Here is a 27,209-nt window from a genome sequence, read left to right as displayed (position 1 = left end):
CCCTGCTGACATGAAGCCTCAGGATCAACACTGGCCTGGTTGACCTGGGTTGTAGGAAGCCAAACCCCTGGGGAAGTCAGAGAAACCTGAGGCCCCCTGGGAACCTCATACATTGCAGAAGCAGTTAACAGAAGGAGCCCGCCACGCACAACTACTGAGTGCTACAGGCTGTGGTGTGGGAAAGGAAGGAGCAAGCTGCCCTATTTACTATCTCTGCCTGGACCCAAGGCACCTTTTTTCAGTTTCACAAGCTGAATATGTCTCATGTGAACACTCTGCTGTTTCTAAATTGTGTGGTGACAACAGAGAATGAGTGACCATAGATAGCTTTTATGGGGAAGAGTCTATGGGCCATTAGAGAAATCTAGAAGTGGCTTTCTATTATGGTACAAGCACAATGACTGGGGAAGTTAATAAATACCTGACGAATACATATAATATGCTTGGTACTAAGCTGGGCCTTTTATTTACATTAACTCATGTAATTACTACAGTAAGAATAAACCCATAAAAAAAACCCATAGCCATCAAGTCAATTCCATCTCATATAGCGACCCTATAGGACAGAGCAGGACTACCCACGGGGTTTCCAAGGAGCACCTGGTGGATTTGAATTGCCGACCTTTTGGTTAGCAGCGGTAGCTCTCAACCACTACACCATCAGGGCTTCCACAATAAGAGTAAGAGGTAGCTATTTTAATCCCCATTTTGCAAGTGAAAAAAAAAAATTAAGTCTTAGTTAAGTTACTTGGATATGTCACGTGGCTATAAAGTGGTGGCAATGGGGTCCTCTGAGCAGGGCCAGCCAGGAAAACTTCAGCCAGCCCTGGGGGCATGGTGTTTGCATGTGTATGTGTATGTATATGTATGTGTGCTGTGAGAAGGGGTGGAAAATGGTGAGTCCAGAGATGCCTAGAGGAGGGATAGGTGAAGGCAATAGGCTCCCTGGTGATATGATATGATATCTGCCTTGACTAGGTAGCCCCTGGGCTGCCTATCCTTGCCAGGGAGGAAAGTCAGCAGGCATTCAGTCCAGCTACATATGACTACATCTAAGGACAAGGCACATACATGTCTCACCCACAGAAAATGTTCATTTAAAATGCAGCTGAAACTAACACAAATACTCTTCTTCCTCCTTCTGTTCCCTCTCTATCCCTTTCTAATGCAGAACTCTTGGAGAAATAGCAAATCAAAAGAGTGTTGATATATGGTTTTCATCAGGGAAACACAGTTTTGGGAAAAAAGAAACAGATTTTCCCCATGATCTCCCTTCTGCTTCTCCTACCCCTTACATTACAGATGGGACCTGGGATTAGCAGCCAGAGACTGGGTGGTTTGAACCCAGCCTCTGACTTTCTGTGTGTCCTCCTAAAAGTCCCTTTGTCAATCTGGTCTTTAGTTTTCCCAGCCGTAAAATAAAAGGTTTGGGTGGATGCTCTCTATGCTTTCTTCAGGGCCGATATTCTGCAATTCATATAAATTTCTCTTCTCACTAAATGGTTATGGAATTTGTCTGATTGAAACGGTAAAATCAAAACTGCCTGCTGTGCTTCTCTTGAGAAAAGATAATTAGCTGGAGAAAAAGGTTGAGGAAGGATAGAAAATAAATTTAAAACGTTTGGGTCCAGCCAAGATGCAAATTATTTAACAGAGACAGTAACATGCAAGTCCCACCTGTAAACCAGAGAGTGAAAATCTGTGGTCCCACCTCAGGCAGAGCTGCAGACAAGCAATTAGGAGAGAATGTGGCCCAAGGCCTCATAGTGAATTCACACATGAAGATCACTTATTTATATCTTTTTAATACCTTTTTTCCTTATTTGATAGCAACACTCTCCAGACCTGGTGAGACTTTTCCCTCTTTAGGGGAGTGATGTTTTAGAAACACCAGTCTGGCTGCTGGTAGAGAATGGATTGAGGGTGGGACACAAAGGGACACAGGGCAACCAGGTGCAGAGTCTGTAAGAGTGATCCAGATGAAAGATACTGGAATAATAGTGACAGGCCTATGTTATTGATTGAATTGTGCTCCCCCAAAAGAAATATGGAAGTCCTAACCCCTGTACCTGTAAATCTGACCCTATTTGGAAATAGAAATTTTCTTTTGTGTTGTTAATGACGTTATACTAGTGTAGGGTGGGTCCTTAATCTGATCACTTCTCAGTGGTGTCTTCTAAGGGCAGAGACACACACACGGGGAGAAGAGACCATAAAAAGAACCATCTACAAGCCAAGGAATGCCAAGGAACACCAGGGCTACCAACAAAGAAGGACCCTTCCCTAGAGCCTATGGCCTAATTTGGACTACTCTTGTTTAAACCCACCCACTTGTGGTATTTTTTGTTACAGCAGAACTAGCAAACTAAGACAGCAAGGAAAGGCAGGTATGGATTCAAGAGATTGTTAGAAAAAGACTTTCAGGCTTTGCCTAATCTCATCTTTGCAGCTTGGGATATACCTACTCATCCTTCAAAACAAAATTCTCTGACTCCTACAGAGTAGTTCATTGCTCCTTCTTGTGTGTTCCAAGCATTCTGTAGAGCCCTCTTCCAAGGCAGCTATTGTGTTGAACTGGAATTGCTTATTCACTTTGTTTCCTTACGAGCACTTAAGACAGGGGATGTATCGTATTTGTCATTTATCCACAGTGCCTGGGACAAAATACATGTCTCCTTCACTAATCAAACCGTAGCTTCTCACTACTCAAACTCAGGAATCAATTAAATTCAGATAATGCGTTATTCTTCAGTGTTCAAATTTGCTATTCCAATTAGTACTATGCCAACTTAGAAGTCAGATAGATTCAAATAACATGGGGTATATGTGGCCACTAGCAAGTGCAATTCCACTGGCTGGGTGACTGCCTCGGTGAATAGACGGCACTAAGGCAGACAGGCTGGGTAAGACATGGGCACTCCGTGAGCCACTGGAGGATACGGCATTGCAGAAGGGCTGTGAGTCCAGGTTTAAGGCTTTAACAAGGCCTGTTGTTGTTGTTGTAAGGTGCTGTCGAGTTGGTTCCAACTCATAGTGACCTTACATACAAAAGAACAAAACACTGCCCGGTCCTGTACCATCCTCACGACTATTGTTGTGCTTGAGCCCATTGTCACAGCCACTGTGTCAATCCTTCCAGTTGAGGGTCTTTCTCTTTTTCACTGACAAGGCCTAGCATTCACTAAGTGCTCTATATGTTGGTTTTGGTGAATCACACAGAACACTTCAGTAAATTCACATAAGAGGTTTTTCTAGGTTCCCAACCTAAATTCAAAGAATTCCATGGCACCCAGGACCAAACCCCGACAGCTTCCCTTTACTGATGATTAGCAGTAGATTGTGGGAAAGAATATAGATTCAATGCTGGCTATTGCTTGCATGGTTGTGTGTTGCTCCACAAAATGGAGACGGAAACTCCAGGGAAGTTCTTGGAAGCTGGGAAGCTATGTAAGGTATAAGTCTGGCCTGCTTCCACCATGGGACCTCTCCAGCTGGAATCCAACAAAGTTACTCTCTTTCAGATGCCTCCTTTGGGAAAAGGACACCTCTCCATAATCCCCTTACCCTAGTTAATTTTTCTCCATAGAACTGACCACCTATCTGACATAATATAAATTTATCTGTTCATGTATTTATTGTTTGGCCCCCTTCAACAGTATGTAAGCTCCATCAGAGCAGGGATTTTGTCTTATCTGTTTTATTAACTGATGCATGTCCTGCCCCTAGAATAGCATCTGGGAAACACTGAAATTTCTTAATTTTAATTTTGAGTATGGTAAATATCAATAGATATAACCCATATCAACAAAAGTTTTTGGGGGTCCTCAATCGTATTTAATAAATATAAAGGATTCCTGGGACAAAAAGTTTGAGAACCACTATCCTAGAGCATCCAGGCTGCTCAGCACTCATGTGAAGTGGAGCATGGAAATGGCCAGTTCTATGGGGAATTTCTGATCAAACAACCTCCATTTTGCATCAATTATCTGACTGTTACAACATCTCAAACACTCTAAGGTTATAATAATGAACATCTTGCTTTTGTTTACTTCTCATTTAAAAGTTTGAGCTGGATGCTTTTAAAGTGTTTCTTTCTTTCTTTTTGCCTATAATATCCTTACCAAACTAAGACAAATGGAAACGTGCTCAACTTCTAGCTGTGGTTCTGCTATTCTCCTATCTGCCTGGTTAGAAAACACAGAACCATTTTGGGATTTTCCCATGGATTCTTCTTGTGAAATCAATCTCACTTCACCCTGTGTCATCCAGCCTCTCTATGTGTGACATTCTGGGGCCTGCTGGTCTGCACCTAGACTTTGTAGCAGCCCTCTTGCTGGTTCTTCAGCCTCACCTCTTCAAAACCATCATTAACACCAATCCTGGCAGCTCAGCTTTCATATAGCAATTTGCATACACAAAATTGATCCTGATTTATTTCCATGGGAATCAAGATGCTATTAGAGGTTAGAGTGGAAGGGTGGGCTCTGGAGCCAGACTTGGGACATGTTTTAGCCCAAAGAATGTGGTGAAAGTGGCCCAAAGGGCCTGCCATTCTTCTGCACTCTCACTCACTTTCTCTCAGATGCTGGCTTCCTTTATGAGAATAAGCCCAGGTTAATTTCCTGAAGGATCAGAGACCACGTGGAAGAGAGCCAAGCATCCCTGAGGCCATCCTCAACCACCTATCTGATTGCAGATGTGCAAGCAAGTCCAGACGAGAGCAGTCAAGCTTGGCTCAGATCAGCAGAACCACCTAAGAAAACCCCATGAAAAATAATAAATGACTGTTGTCTTAAGCCACTAAGTTTTGGAGTGGCTTAATATGCAGCCACTCCTGCAACAGATAACTGTGGCAACAGATAACTGCTATGGGAAAGGGGAAGGAATTATGAGAAAAGACATGGAGGCAGAGATGAATCTAGTTTGTCTAGAGGGTAGTGAGTATTCCTGGATAGAGCAAGAATGTGGTGGAAGGGCAAAGAAGGGGCTGTTGAATCTCTCTGAGCCACAGTCTTTTCGCCTGAAATACAGGTCATACTAGTATCTCCTTTGCAGGACTGTTGTGAGCAGTGGATGAGATAACAGATAAAAGGGGTTATACAAATAGTTGCCTCCACTTTCTAATCAACAACTCCTCAATGTCAGAAAATACTGACTTTCTACTCTATTCCAAGGAACCTTGGTGGCACAGTGGTTAAGAGCTCAGCTACTAACCAAAACGTCAGCAGTTTGAATCCACCAGCCCCTCCTTAAAAACCCTACTGGGCCAGTTCTACTCTGTACTATACGGTTGCTATGAGTTGGAATTGACTCAACAGTAACAGGTTTGGGTTTTTTTTTTTTTTTTTTTTTTGGTTTTACTGTTTCAGGCACTATGATAGACTTGGCGACCATAGCGTGAACAAATGCAGGGTGGCATGAAGTATAGGTTCTCAGAATAGCAGGTCAGACAGCATAGAGAATCGGATGCATGGGGATAGGTGGTGAAGGCACAACACAAACCTGAGAAATGTTAAACATTACTGTGTTTGATGGTTGGCTTTTTATCTACTTTCATTGCATTAGTAGATTTTATTTAATTGGCAGGTATTGCTTTCATAGGAGTGGCTAGGCGGCACAGATGGTTAAGTGCTCAACTACTAGCAGAAAGGTTGGCAGTTCAAACTCACCCAGAGGTGACTGGGAAGAGAGGACTGGAGATCTGCTTCTGAAAGATCACAGCCTTGAACACCCTATGGAACAGTTCTACTCTACACACATGGGGTCGCCATGAGTTGGAACTGAAAAAACCAAACCACACCTAGTGCCGTCGAGTCGATTCTGACTCATAGCGACCCTATAGGACAGAGTAGAACCGCCCCGTAGAGTTTCCAAGGAGCGCCTCTCGGATTTGAACTGTTGACCCTTTGGTTAGCAGCTGTAACACTTAACCATTACGCCACCAGGGAGTTTAACTAACAATAACAACACTTCCATAGAGAGAAACAAAACAAATTGTGTAAAGAAAGCTAGGCTGTGATCACGTTATAAAAAGCTTTCTTTATACATTATTTTATGGGATTTGGTTTACCCTGTATGCTGTGGTTGCCACTGAAGGCAATAGAATAACAACGTGGTAACTCTAGCAAGATAAGTCCAGTGACAATGTGGTATGATGCACTGAAACAAGCAGAAACTAGTGGCAAACAAACCAGTTTGGAGGCTATCACAGTAATCAAAACTAGAGATGATGGGAGAGCAGGGCAGATGGAAGGTAACTTTGAGAGATATTCACAGGGTTAGTGGAGAGCCAAAGGGATGCTCCTGAGATTTCCAGCACAGAAAAGTATTTGTGGAACTATTCTGTTAACCAAGAGTATAGGGGGAAAGCAGATGGTTTCACTGTTGTTAAGTAAATGAGGAAAAGGCTGGAATCTAAACAACGAGTGGGTGGGAGAAGAAAATTGACCTTCCTGGCCAGGGTTTTAAAGAATGATTTAAATCAATCATGGTGAGTAGAAGTCATCATCAAATCTTGACTAAGAAAACGTACATGGCTTCATACTGTGACCCCCAAGGAGATCAGACATAGTGAGGTCTTTTGGGCCCAGACATTTAGTCTTAGAGCAGAGGACTTAGACTCCACATGCTTCTGTGACAGCCTTAGAGATGGCCTCTGTGGTGCAGTGAATTACTTAATATGGCCCTTTTAGCCAGTCTTGGTAACTCCCACCAGATGACTCAGTGGGAATACACAAATGAGTTGCATGTGGCCCACCAAGGGGCTTGGATAGCTTGCCAAAAGTGTAAATAAGGTGCATGGTACCTGTGTGGGGGTAGGGCCATGCAACTAAGGTATATGGAACCCTAATGAGGGGATGGAAACCGTGGTGGTGTAGTGGTTAAGTGCTACAGCTGCTAACCAAAGGGTTGGCAGTTCGAATCCACCAGGCACTCCTTGGAAACTCTATGGGGCAGTTCTACTCTGTCCTATACGGTCGCTATGAGTCGGAATCGACTTGACGGCACTGGGTTTGGTTTTGGAATGAGGGAATTGGTCAGTTTTGCCATCCCATTAGTCTTAAAAAGAGCCATCCCAGAGGCAGAAAGGAGGGGCCTACTACCACCAAGAAGAGCCAGGTATGAAGCGTGTCCATTGGACCCGGGATCCCTGCACTGAGACCTCCTAGACCCAGAAGACAGAGAGAGTATAACCCCAGAGTAGGGAAGAAGCACTGGCAGAGAAATGGCGGCAGCAGAGGCAGCAGAACCAGGAGACCAGTGCAAGATGGCGCAGTGGGATTTATGGCCCACAAAGTGGGAAAGCTGATCGTCTTTGGGTAGGAGGCTTGCTGGTGGAGTGGGGTGCCCTGGGCACTTCTTGGAAGAGGTAAAAGAGCTTTGTAACATTTGCCTGAGCAGAGCAGAGCTGGGCCACCAGGCTGAGGGGTCAAAGGTCCAAGGGCCAGAGAGAGGTCTGCCTGTGGGCACGACTGAGAAGAGACTGTTCTGATCTAAGAACTGTATCATGAGTCATTCATTTCTGATCCTAATCCTGAATCGTAACCTCTTACTTCCCTAATAGACCACATAACTATGAGTATGGTCTACGAGTTCTGTGTGGCCGTTGCAGTGAATTTCTGAACACAGCAAAGAAGCAGAGAGTACTGTGGGAGGGATGGTTGGTGTCAGAATTGGTTAAAAAAAAAAAAGGTTGGAGAGAGGAGGTATGTCTGACTTCCACCATATAGGAATCAGCCTTGGGCTATTGATAATGATTCTCCTCCCCTCCTTGTGAAGTTAGACAAGGAGGTCAGACACCTCTGCCATGCCATTTTTACAGCCTCCCTGGCTCCAGTATCTCCTTCCTATGTACACTCAACCTCCCCTACTGCCAGTCTATTCTGGCCCAGAAAGACCTTTCTAAAATCTCCATCTGAGCCTGATACTTCCATACTTGTAACTACTAAGTAGAACAGCACAATGAAAGAGTATGTATAGTGGTTAAGAGCACAGGCTCTGGAGCCAGTGTACCTAGGCTGGAACCCAACTCTGCCATCTAATAGCCTTGGAAAAAGGACTTCATCTATCAGCGCTTTGGTTTCTACATCTATAAAATGATGGGTAATGATAGTACTTATCTCATAGGGTTGCTGTAAGAATTACATGATATAATCCACAAGTGACGTAAAATGCTTAAAGAGTATCTGATATATTACACAAAACCAAAAAACCAAACCCATTGCTACTGAGTCAATTCCAACTCATAGCAACCCTACAGAATACAGTAGAACTACCCCATAGGATTTCTAAGGAGTAGCTGGTAGATTCGAACTGCCAACCTCTTGTTTAGCAACCAAACTCTTCACCACTGCACCATCAGGGCGCTGATGTATTACAAGCACTCAATAAATATTAAAACAAAGAAACCAGTTGCCATCAAGTCAATTCTGACTCATGGCAACCCCATGTGTGTCAAAGGAGAACTATACTCCACAGGATTTTCAATGGCTGATTTATTTTGGAAGTAGATCACTAAGTCTTTCTTCTGAGGTGTCTCTGGGTGGATTCAAACCTCTAACCTTTTTGTTAGCAGCTGAACACATTAACCATTTGTACCCCACACAGAATAAATATTAGTTAATATTATTTTCATTATTATCATCCCTGATAGCTTGGAAGTGTGAATTAGCTTAGCACAAAGGAGTTTAGCTCTGTCTAGTTCTTTCTTCTCCTCTCCATGAATTCCTTTTTCACCTGAGCTGTACTGAACAACTTGCTCCATAAACACATTGAGCTTGGTTATATTTCTGTGCCTTTACATGCTATTCCACTTGCTTGAAATGTCCTTGGCTCTAAACTGCCCCCCCCCCCGTAGAGTCAATTCCAACTCATAGTGACCCTGTATTATAGAGTAGAACTGGCCCCATAGGGTTTCCAAGGAGTGGCTGGTGGATTCAAACTGCCAAGCTTTTGGTTAGGAACTGTAGCTCTTAACTACTGCACCACCAGGGCTCCTCCTTGGCTCTATTATTCACTTAATTCTTTTCTGTAATTAAAACTGAGCTGGAGATGTCTGCCTTGAGAAGTGTTTCCAGCTTCCTGTTACCCCCCTTTTGCTGCTGTCCTGACCCTGTCTACTTAAATGTCTGCCATCTGTGTATCCTTCCAGCAGAGCAGTAATCATTCCGGGCTGTTATCCTGGGTTTACTTAGATGTCCTCTCCACTGCATGCTCTGAGAGGATAAGGATGTTATCCTATTCAATGCTTCAAGACAAATGTCTGGATATGAGGAACAGATTTAGCATGTTAAGGTAGTATGTTAACTGTTATTCATACATTAAACATTGTTGCAATTGTAAGTTGTGTAATGTAATATGCGTGGTAAGCACTAAATCACTGAGAAAAAATACTCAGAAGAAAGGAAGCAAAAATATTCATCACAAGAAAGCAGCCAAATACAAACAAAAACAGAAAAGTCATAATAAAAAACAAAGAAGATATGAAACACTCCAAAAACAAATAGTAAAATGAGTGAGGTACACACTTCAATTTTAGTAATACCTTAAATGTAAATGGTCTAAATGCCCCCATGCAAAAGGCAGAGAGTGGCATAATGGATAAAAATGCATGATCCATCCTCTTGCTATCTACAAGAAACACACCTTAGACATAAGGACACAGACAGACTGAAAATAAAAGGATAGAGAAAAATATTCCATGCAACCAGTATACAAGAAAAAGCAGGGGTAGCCATACTAATATCAGATAAAATAGACTGTAAATCAAAATATATTACAAGAGATAAAGAAGGACATTACATAATAATAAAATGATCAATCCAGCAAGAAGACATAACAATTATATATATACACCTAATAGCAATGCTCCAAAATAAACATGAAAGGAATACTGACTAATATGAAAGGAGAAATAGACAACTCCACAATAATACTAAGGGACTTCAACACACCACTATCAATTATAGACAGAACATCTAAAAATAAGATCACTGAGGACATTGGGAACTCAAACAAAACCACGAGCCAGTTGGACTAACAGACATATATAGAACACTCCACCCTGCATCAGTACAATATACATTATTCTCCAGTGTACATGGATCATTTTCTATGAGACCATATGCTAGGACACAAAACAAGTCTAAACAAATTTTAAAAGACTGAAATCATACAAAGCATCTTCTCAGACCACAATGGTATGAAGATGTCTGCCTTGAGAAGTGTTTCCAGCTTCCTGTTACCCCCCTTTTGCTGCTGTCCTGACCCTGTCTACTTAAATGCCTGCCCTCTGTGTATCCTTCCAGCAGAGTAGTAATCATTCTGGGCTGTTATCCTGGGTTTACTTAGACGTCCTCTCCACTGCATGCTTTGGGAGGATGAAGATGTTATCCTATTCAACAGCAGGAAAAATAGATACATGGAAACTAAATAATAAACTATTAAAAAACTATTGGGTCATAGAAAAAATCGCAAGTGAAATGTTAAAAAGTCCCAGAATCGAACAAAAATGAAAACACAGCTTATCAAAATCTTTGAGACACAGCAAAAGCAGTACTCAGTGGGGAATTCATAGCAATAAATGCCTACATTAAAAAAGAAGACCCAAAATCATTAACTTAAATTGACAAGTTGAACGAACAGAAAAGGCAGAGCAAAAGAAGCTAAAAGCTACCAGGAAAAAGGAAATAAGCAAAGATCAGGGTAGAAACAGGTGAAATAAAAAATGGAAAAACAATAGAATTAACAAAACCAGAAGTTGGTTCTTTGAAAGAATTAATAAAATAGACAAATCCCTGGCTACACTTCCAAAAGAAAAAAACCAGAAGAGGCAAATAACCAGAATAAGAAATGAAATTCGTGACACTACAACCAAACGAACAGAGATAAAGAAAATTGTAACAGATTACTATGAAACATTGTACTCCAACCTAGATGAAATGGACAAATTACTAGAAACACACTACCTACCCAAACTAACACAACAGAAGTAGAATATTTAAACAGACCCATTACAAAAGAAGAGATTGAAGATGTCATCAAAAATCTGCCAACAACTACAAAAAAAGCCCAGGAACAGATGGCTACACTGGAGAATTCTACCAAACATTCAGAGAAGAGTTGACACCAAACCTACTCAATTTCTTCAAAAATATAGAAGAGGGAGGAACACTAGCAAACTCTTCCTATGAAGTTAGCCAACCCTGATACCTAAACCAGGCAAAGACATTGCACACAAAAAAAGAAAGAAAGAAAATTACAGACCAATATCCCTTATGAGCATAGATGCAAAATTTTTCAATTCTAGCCAACAGACTTCAGCAACATATCAAAAATATCATACACCATGATCAAGTGGTATTCATACCAGGACTACATGGGTGGTTCAACATTAGAAAATCAATTTATGTAATCTACCATATAAATAAAACAGAGGAAAAGAACCACATGAGCATATCAATTGATGCAGAAAAGGTATTCAATAAAATTCAACATCCTTTCCTGATAAAAACTCTCAGCAAAATAGGAATAGAAGAGAAATTTCTTAACATAATTAAGGGCATATATACAAAAGCAATAGCCAACATTATACTCAACAGAGAAAGGCTGATAACCTTCCCTCTGAGAAAAGGAATATAACAAGGATGCCCTCAAAATTATACTCAAAGTACTTGCCTGACCAGTAAGACAAGAAGAGAAATAAAAGTTATCCAAATCACAAGGGAAGAAGTGAAACTATATTGCAGTCATATGACACCATCCCATACATAGAAGACCCTAAAGATTCCTTAAGAAAATTGCTGGAACTTATTTTAAAAATTCAGTAATGTTGTAGGGTATAAGATAAACACACAAAAATCAGTTGGGTTCCTCTACACTAACAGGGTACTCCAAAAAAGAAATCAAGAAAAAGATAACATTTACAATAGTCCCAAATCAATAAAATACCTAGGAATTAACCTAACCAGGGACATAAAAGACTTATACAATGAAAATTATAAAACACTACTACAAGAGACTAAAAGAGGCCTACAAAAATGGAAAGACATCCCGTGCTCAGGGATTGGAAAACTTAATATAGTGAAAATGTCAATTCTACCTAAAGCAATCTACAGATACAATGCAACCCATCTGATACAAATTCCCACCAACATTCTTTACTGAAATGGAGAAACTAATGACCAACTTCATATGGAAAGCAAAGAAACCCGGATTAATCAAAGCGATATTGAAGAAAAAGAACAAAGCAGGAAGCCTCACACTCCCCAAATATCAAAACATATTACACGGCCACTGAAATCAAAACAGCCTGGTGGTGGCTCAGTGACAGACACATAGACCACAGAAATAGAACTGAGAACTCGGAATTAAACCCAGCCATTTATGGACAACTGATTTTTGACAAGGGGTCAAAATCCATTCAACAGGGCAGAAAAAATCACTTTAATAAATGGTGCTGGCAAAACTGGATATCCGCCTGTAGAAGAAACACTCTAAGAAGGAAGGTGGTGCCCAAATCAGTTCCATAATAAAATGGAAATGGTTCATACAAGAACAAGCTACTGGAGGAATGCAGGGAGGCACCCACTATATGCATGAGCAGGTAGTCTCTTTTCCCATAGGTTCTATCCTGGAATCACATGAGAAGCTGCCACAGCCTATTGCTACACAGACAGTGCCCTATAAACAACTTTCTACGGACGAGCAGAAGGCTGCTTGGTTCACAGTTGGCGGTTTCAGGGTACATGACAACATCTGATGTGGAAAGCTACTGTATTAAGAACAGCAGATGGAAAGACCCTAACTGAAGAAGGTAAGAACAGGTCAGCTCAATGGGCTGAACTATATGCTGTTTTCCTAGCCATATGGAATAACTGGGCAATGGTGAGAGCCCCTATGTTTGGATTTTTACTAATTCATGGGCAGTGGCCAATGGTCTGGCTATATGGTCAGGCAAATGAGCGATGGAAAATTGGGCTAATAAGGGGATGCTTGTGTGCCATGGAGCTATGGAAAGCACTCTAGGAATTTAGAGGGTGCATTAGAGTACGCAGAAATTATCAAGCAATATCATTAATGTCACACACAAGTAAAATTTTGCTAAAAATCATTCAAAAGTGGCTGCAGCAGTATATCAACAGGGAACTGCCAGAAATTCAAGCTGAATTCAGAAGAGGACATGGAATGAGGGATATCATTGCTGATATCAGATGTATCCTGGCTGAAAGCAGAGAATACCAGAAGGATGTTTACCTGTGTTTTGTTGACTATGCAAAGGCATTCGACTGTGTGGATCATAACAAATTATGGATAAAATTACAAAGAATGGGAATTCCAGAACACTTAATTGTGCTCATGAGGAACTATACATAGATCAAGAGGCAGTTGTCCTGTTTCAACACAACATGGGGATACTGTGTGGTTTAAAGTCAGGAAAGGTGTACGTCAGTGTTGTATCCTTCCACCATACCTGTTCAATCTGTATGCTGAGCAAATAATCTGAGAAGCTGGACTATATGAAGAACGGGGCATCAGGATTGGAGGAAGACTCATTAACAACCTGTGTTATGCAGATGACACAACCTGCTTGCTGAAAGTGAAGAGAACTTGAAGCATTTACTGATGAAGATCAAAGACCACAGCCTTCAGTATGGATTGCACCTCAACATAAAGAAAATGAAAATCCTCACAACTAAACCAATAAGCAACATCATGATAGAGAAAAGATTGAAGTTGTCAAGGATTTTATTTTACTTGGATCCACAGCCAACGCCCATGAAGCAGCTGTCAAAAAATCATAATACCCATTGTCTTAGGGTAAATCTGCTGCAAAAGACCTCTTTAAAGTGTTGAAAAGGAAAGGTGTCACCTGAAGACTATGGTCACCCAAGCCATGCTGTTTTCAGTCGTCTCATATGCATGTGAAAGCCGGATAATGAATAAGGAAGACCAAAGAAGAATTGATGACTTTGAATTGTGGTGTTGGTGAAGAATACCGAATATACCATGGACTGCCAAAAAAGTGAATAAATCTGTCTTGGAAGAAATACAACCCATGCTGCTTGGAAGCAAGAATGGTGAGACTACATCTCACTTACTTCAGACATATTATCAGGAGGGATCAGTCCCTGGAGAAGTACATCATGTTCGGTAAAGAAGAGGGTTAAAAAAAAAAAGGAGGAACCTCAAGGAGATGGATTGACACAGTGGCTGCAACAATGGGCGCAATCATAAAAAAAAAAAAAAAATACATACCAACAATTGTGAGGATGATGCAGGACAGGGCAGTGTTTCATCCTGTTGTACACAGGGTCGCTGTAAGTTGGAACCAACTCAATGGCACCTAACAACAACAACATTAGAGTAGGAGATGTTGATGCCCATCAAAAGAATTCCCTTCCTGGATCTGGAGGCTGTTGGAATCAGCAAGTGGACCTGTTGGTATACTTACTTGAGGTGGCCAATTGGGTTCATGAACTGAGTGGACATGGGGGTGCTGCAGCAGTGCAGAGACGGGATGAATCTAGACACATCCCTCTAGCACTCTCTGAGGCACAAAATGCCAATAAGGACTGCTCTGTTTGCCAGCAAGAAATACAGAGGCTGCAGATGGCTATGGGGCAGATTTCCCAGAGGGAAGGCCCTACACACAGCTGACAAATTGACTGTATTGGACCAATGACACTGGTGGCACCAGGTGGCTACAAATGCATCCTCACAGGAATAGATACTTACTCTGGACTGGGCTTTGCATATCCTGTGAAAGATGCAAATGCCAAAACATCATTAAGGGATTGCAACAAAAGAGACTGTACCAATTTGGGAGATCAAGTTATATTTCATCAGACCAAGGGACACACATTACAGCTTACAGGGTGCAGTAATGGGCCAAGAAACATCATATAAAATGGACATACTATGTTGCATACCACCCTTAGAATAACGGTTTGATAGAGAATTGGAATGGGCAGTTGAAACATTTGTTATCTAAAATGGGAGGATATAAAGGCATGACAGGCTGGGTCACATGCCTTCATGAGTGTGTGCTCACCCACAACATGAGGGGAACAAAGGGAGGATCACTACTGGACAGGTTCCTATGCTTCCCTGGAGGATCTGAGGAAGAGAGGGTGGGGGAGGGCGTTGGTGCCTCACATCACATAAAATTGCTTTTTTCCTGCCAGATGCTGTGGTCCCAGGACCAGGGATGCAGCCGCAGGTGCCAGAAGTAGGGGTGATTCCTAAACAAGAGACTGTAAATACACCCCGGAACCTGCACACCAGAATTCTCAAGGACCTGATGAGATGGTCTGTATCTTCCCCCAACTGGAAAAATTGGGGTTGACAGTGAATACTGCCATATTGCCTCATGGGTGAGACAGCCCACAGTGTTGTACCTATGTAACCCTACCCAACATGAATGGGAGTGGACTGAATGGGAAGCACTTGTTAGACTGTTCTTGCTACCAGCAATCTGGACTGGCACAGCAGCTGAGCCTCATGTCTCTTCCCAAGGTGGAAAATTTTGGGTTTAAAAATAAATGACAAATGGAAGGAGGGAGAAATAATAGCTGAAGTAAAGGAATGTAAAGTGGGTTATGTAGTCGGAGGAAATCTAACATTATGCTGATACCTTGAGAGAGACTCAGAATAAGGGAATAATCTTCTCTTAGTTATACTTTATCAGAGGCCAGAAAGGGTGAAGACAAGATAACTTTTGGAGAACCTGACCAGATCAGATGTACACCTGCAGCAGACCTGAATACTGGTACTGAGTAACCTCACCTGGATGACTCTGTGCCCTACTGAAGGACCAATTGATAATGACTTTTTGACTGGTAAAATGATTGGGAGGAGGAAGTTAATCCTTCAAGTATGAAAGGGCCAATGGCTAAAAGAGCCAGAAGGTGGCCTTCGGTGCAGTGAATTACTTAATATAGCCCTTCTAGCCTTTTTTTTTAGCCATGGTCTTGTTGGTTTTTTTAGCCATGGTCTTTGTGACTCCCACACACACTGATTGAGTGGGACCATTTAAATAAGGTGTCTGAAACCCTAATAAGGTGTGGTGGTTGGTGTTAGGCCATGATTCCTAGTATTGTGTGGCTGTCCTCCATTTTGTGATCTGATGTAATTATCCTAATTATCCTCCATTTTATGTGTTGTGCAAACTGTGGTGGCATGGTGGTTAAGAGCTACAGCTGTTAACCAAAAGGTCAGCAGTTCGAGTCCACCAGGGGCTCCTTGGAAACCTTATGGGGCAGTTCTACTCCATTCCATAGGGTCACTATGAGTCAGAATCAACTCCACGGCAACAGGTTTATTTTTTTGTTTTGTTTTGTTTTATGTGTTGTAAATCCTAACCTCTACATGTTAATGAGGCAGGATTAGTGTGGGGTACATCTTGAGTCACAGCCTTGCAGGAGGGCATGACCCAAATCCCACCCTTACTCAAGTCACACCCTTCCCTGGGGTGTGGTGTGCAACCCATGTATATATGTGGGTGCTCTCTGGGGCTCTCTCTCTCTTTCTCTCTCTGGATCCTGCATACAGCTCAACATCATATGACCCCCAGTTCTTAAAGCTTGAGCCAGCAGCCTGCTGTCTGACCTGCAGATTCTGAGATTTGCCAGCTTCCATAGCCCCATGAGCCAGCAGCCTACCATCTGACCTGATATGCCAGCTTCCACAGCCTTGTGAGTCAGCAGCCTGTCCTCTGGCCTACTGATTTGGGTTCATCAGCCCCTGCACCTGATCCATGGATTTGGGACTTGCCAGCCTCCAAAACTACATGAGCCATTTACTTGACATAGTTCTTGAGTTCTGTGAAATGCTGCAGCAAATTATGGACCTCAAAGACAGAAGGGAGAGTACTGAGGGGAGGAAAAATAGTTGATATTAGAGATGATAGAGTGGCAGAGCAATTTGGAAAAGCTGGACATTTTTAACCTCCGCCTCATAGGAACCAGCTTTGTGCTGATCCTTGCAAAAGAAATTATTCATTTAGTTGGCCTCATGTAAGCATTATTTGGGGATCATATTTAAATAAAGACTGAAGACTTGGGAACATCTCTATAGGAAATGGCTTTATTATAGAGCAACTCTATCTTAATTGTTATCCCCAGAACCTGTACTTTAGTAGCAGTTGCCTGGGAAATAGCCCCAGAATAAATGAGAATCATTTAGACTAATGCTAGAATTTCCTGGAAGTATCCGGAGATACAAGGTTGAATTTTCCCAGGAAGTTGCATCATTCTTTCCCTAGAGTCTTTCCAGTGAAACTATCTTCCTCAGACAATGTGTATGTGTGAATAAAATCCTGTGATTTTACTTCTGACAACTCCTCTTTAGCTCATAATCCCAGGGTATCTGCCCATACAAGGGTGCTGACTTGGATCTTTAGGATTTTAGTTGAAGTTCTATTGCTAGAAAAGTTCCTGCAGGCCAAGGTTAGAAGAATGGGAAGATGGGAGGCTTCTGGGAAGAGGGTGGGTACAGGTAATTAACACCAGCTTGTCCTAACAGACTAGGGTGTTGTCATGGATCGAATTGTGCCCCCCAAAAGCATCTGTATCAATTTGGCTAGGCAAAGATTCCCAGTATTGTGTGATTGTCCGCCATTTTGTCATCTGATGTGATTTTCCTATGTGTTGTAAATCCTATCACTATGATGTTAATGAGATGGATTAATGGCAGTTATGTTGATGAGATCTACAAGATTAGATTGTATATTAAGCCAATCTCTTGAGATATAAAAGAGAGAAGTGAGCAGAGAGACAGGGGGACTTCGTACCACCAGGAAAGTAGTGCCAGGAGAAGAGCATGTCCTTTGGACCCAGGGTCCCTGCGCTGAGAAGCTCCTAGTCCAGGGGAAGATTGATGAGAAGGACCTTCCTCCAGAGCCGACAGAGAGAGAAAGCCTTCCCCTGGAGCTGAAGCCCTAAATCTGGACTCTTAGCCTACTAGACTGTGAGAAAATAAATTTCTTTGTTAAAGCCATCCACTTGTGGTATTTCATTACAGCAACTCTAGATGACTAACACAGCTATTGTGGTAGGCAGAATTCTGAGCTGCCCTGCAAGATGCATCTTCACTGGGTACATGCCCCATATAATGCTTTCCCCTTGAGTGTGAATGGGACCTGTGAATATGATGCGATATCACTTTAGGTTACTTCATTATGGCAAAAAAAAAAAAAATGTTGCTATTGAGTTGATTCCGACTCATACCAACCCTATAGAACAGACTAGAACTGCTCCATAGGATTTCCAAGGAGCGCCTGGTAGATTCTAACTGACGACCTTTTGGTTAATGGCCGTATTACTTAACAACTGTGCCATCAGGGTTTCCTTATATGGAAAAGGTGAGGGATTTTGCAGATGTAATTAAGGTCCCCAATCAGTTGACTTTGAGTTAATCAGAAGAGAGATTCTTGAGGGTGGGCCTAACTTAATTAGATGAAAACTGTTAAAAGAGGGACTGTGCCCTTTTTGAAGAGGGGCACTCTCCTCCTGGCCTCAAAACAGCCATGTTGTGAACGGCCTGTGACAGGGGCAGCTGGTAGAAGCTGAGGGCTTTGATCCAACAACCGTGAAGAACTGAGTTCTGCCAACAGACTCAAAGAGCTTGGAAGAGAACTCTGAGTTCTATGTGAGATCATAGCCTGGCCGATATTTGGATTGCAGCCTTGTGAGGCCCTTAGCAGAAGGTTCAGCTAAGCTGTGCCTGGGCTCTTGACCCATAGGAACTCGAAGATAATAAACGTGTATTGTTTTAAGCTGCTACATTTGTGGTAATTTATTACGCAGCACTAGAAAACCAATATACTATAGCATTACTAACAGAAATGACAAGAAAAAGTAGGGGAGGACACGATACATAAAATACGAAACAGCATCTCGAGAAGGGGGTAAACTGGCATTCCAAAGTTTACTCTTGGACAGAGAACCTCTAAAAACAACAGGTCAGGAGAGCACTAATCACACAGTTGTGATTGTTTACAGGCTTGTCTCTCCCTAGACAGCTCTGAGGGGCCTCTGCCATCGGTAACCCTTCTATAAACAATTTTTATGGCCTCCTTCATGGCAGGCCTGACCTAGACTCTATGAAACAGAAATGAAGACCTCAACATGTTCACGCTCTGGTTGAAGAGTGTGTTAGATGCTTCCTTGGAGACTGAATGAGCCACTCGTGGAGCACTGAGGGCTAATCTGCTTGGTGGGGAGCTGGAGTGTTAACGGAGGAAGCATTTTGGAGTCGTAAGGGGTCAGGAGGAATTTTTTCTTTAAGTTGGAACTGTACGGGGTAATTTGTGGAGATTAGCGTGGGCCACTTTATGAAGAGCTTTCCCTATATACTTTTCCTGGGTGGCCCAAGCAGTTAATGTTCTCCACTACTAATGGAAAGGTTGGAGATTTGAGTCCACTCACAGGTGCCATGAAAGAAAGGCCTGGCCATCTACTTCTGAAAAATCAGCCACTGAAAACACTACAGAGCACAGTTCTACTCTGACACACTTAGGATCGCCATGAGTCAGAATCAACTTGATAGCAACTGGTTTGTTTTTGTTTTTTCCCTACATAAAAGGCTAAGAGATTTAAATGGATTTTTAAATTGTTGATAATTGATGGCAAACAATGATAAAAATTCTGCACTGAGAAGTAATATGATTCGTTTTGTGTTGTGGGAAGGTCTACATAAGAGTAGATGGATTGTAGGGGACAAGACCAGAGGCAGGATGATCAGTAAGAAAACTAGTGTAGGGGGCAGTCACATCTTACTCCATCATCTATCCCTATCGGGTAGCAGTGTGCCCGTCCGATAGTGACGAGCAATGAGTGTCTGTTGACTCATGAATAGGCAACCCATCAAATGAGCACTCCAGAGGCAACAGACGCAGAAGCAGCAGTCTCTAAGATGTTGAAAGAGAAATTTTCACTCGCCATGGAGCTGGGAAAGGGAATATTTCAGGCCTCCATGGTTTGAAGGATTGAGCAGAAGATAAAAACCAAAACACCCACTGCCATCGAGTCAATTCTGACTCATAGCGACCCTATAGAACAAAGTAGAACTGTCTGATAGAGTTTCCAAGGAGCACCTGGTGGATTCGAACTGCGGACCTCTTGGTCAGCAGCTGTAGTACTTAACCACTACGCCACCAGGGTTTCCAAATTCTTATGGATGCCGACTGTCACATCTTTCTCCTGTGGAGCAACAGGTGGGTTTGAACTGCTGACCTGTTGGTTAGCAGCCAAACTGTTTAACCACTGTGCCATCATGGAGGTTGAAAACACAGGAAGCCCAAACTCAGGACCTCCCTGGGTTCTAGGTAGAGTGGGAAGGGGCAACCCTGAGGCTGTCCCAACTGAGGGATTTAGGGGTCAAGATGATGGAGAAAGGATGCCAAGGAAATAGGGAGCAGAGTACAGGCCTGATAGGCTGAGTGTGTTCAGTGAGCAGCCTAAGGATCCAGTCCCCTGAGGTGAATTTTCAGACACATTACAGCTCAGCCCTCATTAACACCCAACCCTCTCCACTGGCCCATTTTTGTTCCTTTCCTTCCCTCGCCATACTCTTACCCTGGCTGCTCGCTCTCAGAGAATGACTCATCTCTAGACTTAGACATGGTCAGGCCGAAAAGAATCACTAAGATTACCTTAACTAACTGCTTCATATTATAGATGTCTTCTCTCTCTTCTGACTCAGAGGATAAGATGTTCTCTTTCCTGCCAAAGACTAATTGTCTGTACTGACAATCCATCCATTCATTTATTCACTTAGTTATCCACTGACAGATATTTACTGAACACAGAACAAGAAAAGCAGGGTTCAAGCTCTCATAGTGCCAGCATTCTAAAAGGGGAGGCAGAAAATAAGTAATAAGCAAATTGACAAGAAAATTTCAGAGTAATAAGTACTCTGAAAAAATAAAATAATCTGCCCCTCTTCCTGGGTTTCCTATCTCAGCATATTACACATCAACCACACAATCGCCTAAGCCAAAAACCTGGGAAGCATCCTGGGCTCGTCCCTCTCAGTCATCTTTCACATCAGTCATCAAGCCATTTGGATTCCAGCTCTCAATGGCTCTAAATCCTCTGCTCGTCTCTGTCCCACTGACATTAAATGCAGACACCATGACTTGTTGCCCAAATTACTGTTATATTCCCCTAGTCTTGCCCTCTTCCATCATGTCATGCCTCAGCTTAAAATCTTTCAGTGCTTCTCTATAGTTTTCTTAGTAAAGTTTAACCTTTTTAGCCTAGCTCTCAAGGCCCTTCATTATCGGGTCCTGCTGTCAACCTTCCCTGCCCCATACAGATTTCACTCAGCCCTGTTTGCAGATCTATAGAGACGTTGAGGTGCTACACACTCTCATTCACCTGATGTGTTTGTTGTGCCTTCACTTGAAGTACCCTTTGCCCATTCTTCACCAATCTAACTTCTTTGTTCAAAACTTGGATTAAGTGCCACCTCCTTTTGGGAGACCCTTCTTCTTATAAGGGCCCCTGGAGTATCATGAGATCACGTAAGACCATATGTGATACCTTGAGTACAATGACGGCACTCAGTTTGTCTTGTTTCCCTGATGGAGTTTCCCGCACTAGCATACAAATAAAGCCTTCCTATTTTCAATGAAACCTCAACATACAGACTCTGAGGTGTGGGGCTTGACTCCTCATCATTGTTTTAATGAAATGGACTCATGCACAGGAAATTTTCCTTCTCATTTATACTTTTGTTGCTTGATACTTATTATTATAATTTGAGCTCTTAGGCATTCTTTTTAATGGCCCGGAAGTGATTCTAATGGACCACAAATTTGGAGACAAATCCCCTGGATAACACCGTCCCAGAGAGCACACACGATAATAATTTGCTGCAGTTCCCAGCCCTGAGGGTTGGCTGTCATCATTTCTGATTGCAGACTGTTGCTTGGCATGTTTGCCACAGCTCCCTACTCCCAGGGTGCTAGATGTAGAATCTACCAACCTGCTGCTCTTCCTGGAATGATCTGGAACCACATCCCTCCACAAAGCAAGGTCTATCAGGATATGGCCTCCCTGGGTTGAACTCTGACACTCTGTAGCCCTGACTTTCCACAGGGTCTTTGGGAACTCCCCATGAACGGAAAAGTGGTTTTCTGAGAACGGATTTTCCTTCTGACACCTGTTCTCAGATAAGGCTCCTCTCTTGGCACAGGCACATGAGAGCACACATCCAGTTCTAACTCCCATACTAGTCAGACTCCCTAACTGTACTGACTCTGCGTCTCTCTGAGGGTGAGAGTCCCTAGAAAAAAAAGAAGGGGTAGTAAAAGACACATTTCTCTTACTTGCATTCAGGAGAGTCCGGATCTGCTTCTCTTCTTCAGCTTCTTGGATTAGTTTTTCTGCCAGGATCTTGTCCTCTGATTCCACGCACACGTCAGATCCCCGGAGGTACTCTAGGTAGTCAACCTCCCGTTGGGCACGTTCGACTCTCTTTTGCAAGTTATCTACCGCATTCTTATACTCCCTTGTGTGGGTCAAACATCTTCCCAGCATAACAGATATGTTTTCTGAGAACTCTCGAAATTCTTGAATGTATGCCCTTGTTGCTTGGGTACACTTTTCCAGCCCTTGCTTCAGTCAGAAAATAAATTCCCAAGTCAATTATTTCTAGTTATTTAAATTATTCAAATAGTATAAATAGCTATCATTCATAGAAAAAGATTTCAGTTTTTTATTAATCAAAAAGGAAGAAAAATTAAAATCGCTCATAATTCTTCCATTCAAAGATACTACTGATACATTGGTATATAACCTTGAAAAAAGATTTTCCATACAAATAGGCATACAAATACATATTTTATAAAATATGATGTAATTATATGTATGTTTTAAAATATATTTTTAATTTGCTGATATAGCATGAACATATTTCAATACCAATTAATATATACCTATGACATTTTGATGACTATGGAATTGATATTTCATTATTTATTCTATTAGACTTTTTAATGGACATTTACATAGTTTTTAATTTTTCTGCCCCTCAAACGATACTAAAAAAATCTTTGTATTTATAGCCTCACATACTTATCTGGTTATTTTCTTAGGATAGATTTCCAAAAGTAAGCTCTCCTTAGCTCCTAGAACAGGGCCTAACACATAGTAGGTACTATGTAAATATTTGTTGAATGAAAGGATAAATGAATGAAGAATGGAAATGAAATGGGTGGGTTAAAGGCTATTTTTACACTTAAAGCTCATCTGACAGTTTACAAAAATGTTCTCCATAAAAATTGTAAACATTTATACTCCGAACAGCAGTTCGTAAGCCTGTTCCTTTTGGAGTCAAATAGAGAAGAGAGAATAATTCCCTAAGTCCCTATCTCCTCTTTGTTATTCCTAAAACACACACCTTCACAATGTGGATTGCATCACTGAGTTTTTATTAATCTACATTAACCAATAGCAACTTGTCTGCAGACATACATGCAGGACATAAACTCTCACGGTCTTGAGGAAAACTTGGAGGGATTTGGTTAGCCCTGATTCCAGGGCAAGTCGGTGCTAAACACAGAGGGACCAGGGTTAGGCATTGTTATGGAGTAAATTATGTTTCCCTAAAATTTATGTCAAATTGGCTAAGCCATGATTCCCAGCATTGTGTGGTTGTCCACCATTTTGTGATCTGATGTGACTACCCTTTGTGTTGTAAATCCTACCTCTATGATGTAAATGAGCCAGGATTAGCAGCAGTTATGTTAGTAAAGCAGGACTCAATCTACAGGATCAGGTTGTATGCTGAGTCAATCTCTTTTGAGATATAAAAGAGAGAATTGAGCAGAGAAGCAAAGGGACCTCACACCACCAAGACAGAAGTGTCAGGAGCGGAGCATACACTTTGGACCCAGGATTCCTGTGCTGAGAAGCTGCTAGACCTAGACTGATGTCAGGACTTTCCCCCAGAGCTGCAGAGAGAGAAAGTCTTCCCCTGGAGCTGGCACCCTGAATTTGGACTTATAAATTTCTGTTTGTTAAAGCCATCCACTTGCGGTATTTCTGTTACAGCAGCACTGAGACAGACATGACTCTGACACTTGTATGGAAGTGAGGCTGGGGGAGGAGGGAGCTGTGAGAGGGCAAGTAAAGAAGCAGCAAGAGGGCAAGAGGCCACCTGTCCAGGAGCATTTCATCTACTGGCTCCAGCCCTCAGTCTGTGGGCTGGACAACATTAGGAAATGCTCTCAGTCGGCACTGTGGAATTATTTTACTGTGACTATAACTAGATTTTACAGTGACCAAATAATTTGGATGTGAAGATTTTTTTTGGAAAACATACAAAACAAATATTGGAAATAAGGGTGTCTTTGAAAGAAGATATGTAATTAGTCAGAATTTAACATGTAGGAAAGCAAGGTGTTGAGTATGAGATAGTTAATGTCAACATCAGGGGTGTGGCAAAGGCTAGTGCTTCTTGTCCCCGGGAGCATGGTCTGTGCCTTAAAAATGCTTGATTTTGCAAATTTTAATGAGGTGGTAGCTGCAGCATTTGGGTGAGAGAGCCCGAGCACTTTCTCTCTGTTTAACATCACTGATATCTTTTCACTTCTAAATTCAAATCCAGTTTGGCAAAAGGAGCCAAGACTTGGTTTCTCAGTACAGTGATATCGAAATTTTTGACACTGACCTAGCAGTTGATTATAAAAAAAGAACTAAAACTAAAACCCATTATTATCCTGATATAGTGAAATAAGAAGAAAGAGTGACACCAACTTTTAATTTTGGTATTTTAAGAAATGAATTATTCAATAGTAACAATATTTTGGAAATTTCCTCCATGCCAGACAATGTTCTACATATGGATTAGTTTATTAAATCTTCAGATAGGCCTAATAGGTTAATTATGTTATTATCCTCATTTTCTAGAGAAGGAACCCATCTATTCAAGGTCTGGGAATGGTGGAACCTGGACTCTGGTGTTGGTGCTCTAAACCACTAGCCTATGAATAATTTTTAAAGCGGAACTTTAGCAATGTATTATTTGTTGTTGTTAGTTGCTGCAGAACCAATTCCGACTCATGGCCCCCCCCATGTGTGCAGAGTAGAAGTGCTCCATAGGGTTTGCAAGTCTGTGACCTTTTGGAAGATGACTGCCAGGCCTCTCTTCCGAGAAGTTTCTGGGTGGGTTCAAACCACCAATCTTTTGGCTAGAAGTGCAGCGCTTAACCATTCGCGCCACTCAGGGACTCCTCATTTATCCTTTACTATCTGGAAAAAATACATTCCTGTCGATAGGGAAGTGTGGGTAATAAGGTGACTTCTGGAAGCCATGTTCCCCGCCTAAGGTGCACAGATGCCACCTACCTCCAGGACTTGAAAGCGCTGGTAGATGTAGTGCACCATAGCTGGGTCTTGGGCACGCTGTGGTGGAAGGAGAAAAGCTGTGAGCCACAAAACCAGGAAAGCAGAGGCTCCCCTTAGGTCCATCATTGTCCTAAAAACCATCCGGGGGTGCAATCTGTTATACAGTAGTTAGTTCTCAGGGAAGAACCAAGGGCTCAAGTGGTGGTAGCTCCTGCTTTTTCTCCTGCTGTCTGCTGCTGTGACAAATCCTCTCAAAACATCGTCTTGTACAGCCGGAGAGCAAACTCCGCTTGTTATTCCACCAGATGCATGATCTCAGTTTGCAAGCTGGTGATCAAGTCCAGCTGTTGGTAAGTTAGTCCCTGGAGGCCTTGCAGGGAGATTTGGTGCAGAGAGATTCCTGGGTCCAGCATCTGTTGCCACCACCCTTGCCCTCCCCAGAGTAGAGTTGCATGCCTCTTCCAGGCCTGGGTTTGTGTGTGTATTGGGGGTGGGGGTGGGGAAGGGTGCCCTCCGTTATCTCTCCCCCAGCCGTTTCTTTTACTTTTGCTTTCCACCTCCCTGGTAGATTCTACAGGCCAATCACAGGCCTAACACAACACAAACCACCCCAACTTTTCAGAGTTGAAATCTCAGTTTAGTTTCTGGCAAAAATTCCCAGGATCCTTTTCCCAGAAGTCCTGTTGGGAGACCCCACCCCTCCTCCAGACTCCCTTTGCATTCCTGCAGCTCTTAAAGGCACAGCATGGAAAAAGGAAAACTACTATCTTCCTATCTCTGAACCGCCAGTGCACAGAGCTGGATTGCTGCTTGGGGAGAGACCTACAATGGCTTACAGGCCTGGGAGCCCAGACTGACAGCTGAGAAATCTCAGGATGGAGCTCACAATAGCCAACAGTTATTGGTAGGGTCATGCTTCCAGGACCAAGCCATCAGGCAATGAAACTTCTTTTAAGGAGGTCCTTTGGTTGACTCAATAGCAATGGGTTTTTTTTTTTTTTTTTTTGGTTATAGCTACCCTGGTGCCGTAGTGATTAAGAGCTACAGCTGTTAACTGAAAGTTCAGCAGTTTGAATCCACCAGGCGCTTCTTGGAAACCCTCTGGAGCAGTTCTACTCTGTCCTATAGGGTTGCTGTGAGTCAGAATCCACTCGATGACAATGGGTTATAGCTACAGGTCAGAGTCCCTGGGTGATACAAATTGTTAATGTACTTAGCTGCTAAAAGAAAAATTGGCAGTTCAAGTCAACCCAGAAGTGCCTCAAAAAAAAGGTCTGGTGATCTACTTCTGAAACCTCAGCTACTGAAAACCCTGTGGAATACAATTCTACTCTGACACACATGGGGTCACCATGAGTTGGAACTGACCTGATGGCAACTGGTTTTATAGCTGCAGATCAGAAATAACTAGGACCCAACTCCTCCCCCTCCCCCCTAGTTGAAGGTAATCATGTTCCTAGGGCAAAGTGGTAAAATCTTCCAATTTTGCTTTTTCTGTCCAGGTCACTGCTTATCTTAATCTCTTCTTCTATGGATGGGCTCACCCATAGTTCTTTTCTAATCACCTACCAAAGTGGGGAAGGTTTGAGGCAACTATGGGATGTGGATTTGCATTGGGTCCCTGGAAGAGACACAAAAGACAGATTTTTTCTTATGTTCTTGTCCCCAATATCTGTTCCTCCCTGCCCTTCTTCCATGTGACTTTAGCCCTTAACTGTTTCGCCCTACTCCCTTGGAAAAATTCCAGTTTGCCCCAACAATAGCTGCTCATCCTTAAGAACAATTCTTCCTATTTCTAAGAATCATCTTTGAACTATTCCAGAAACTGGCTGGACTTCAGCTGACTCCTCCTCC

The 27,209-nt window shown here is 42.4% G+C and overlaps 1 protein-coding gene across 1 annotated transcript in view; it reads right to left on the bottom strand.

Annotated features, from left to right (window-relative positions):
* The window catches only part of OLFML1 (olfactomedin like 1), a 30,101-nt gene extending 4,000 nt beyond the window's left edge, over window positions 1-26,101 (bottom strand). Inside the window, exons 1-2 of the mRNA XM_049890277.1 lie at window positions 25,356-26,101; window positions 22,334-22,622 (exon numbers count right to left, since the gene is read on the bottom strand). Of these exons, the coding sequence (XP_049746234.1) occupies window positions 22,334-22,622; window positions 25,356-25,496 (430 nt within the window). The 5' untranslated portion in view covers window positions 25,497-26,101. The remainder of the gene's footprint in view (window positions 1-22,333; window positions 22,623-25,355) is intronic.
* Window positions 26,102-27,209: the final 1,108 nt, after the last annotated feature.

The sequence above is a fragment of the Elephas maximus genome, chromosome 7 (assembly GCF_024166365.1).
Source record: "Elephas maximus indicus isolate mEleMax1 chromosome 7, mEleMax1 primary haplotype, whole genome shotgun sequence".
NCBI classification, from domain to species: Eukaryota; Metazoa; Chordata; class Mammalia; order Proboscidea; family Elephantidae; genus Elephas; species Elephas maximus.
Note: the sequence above shows the minus strand (reverse complement) of the source record. Positions and strands in the feature narration are given on the sequence as shown.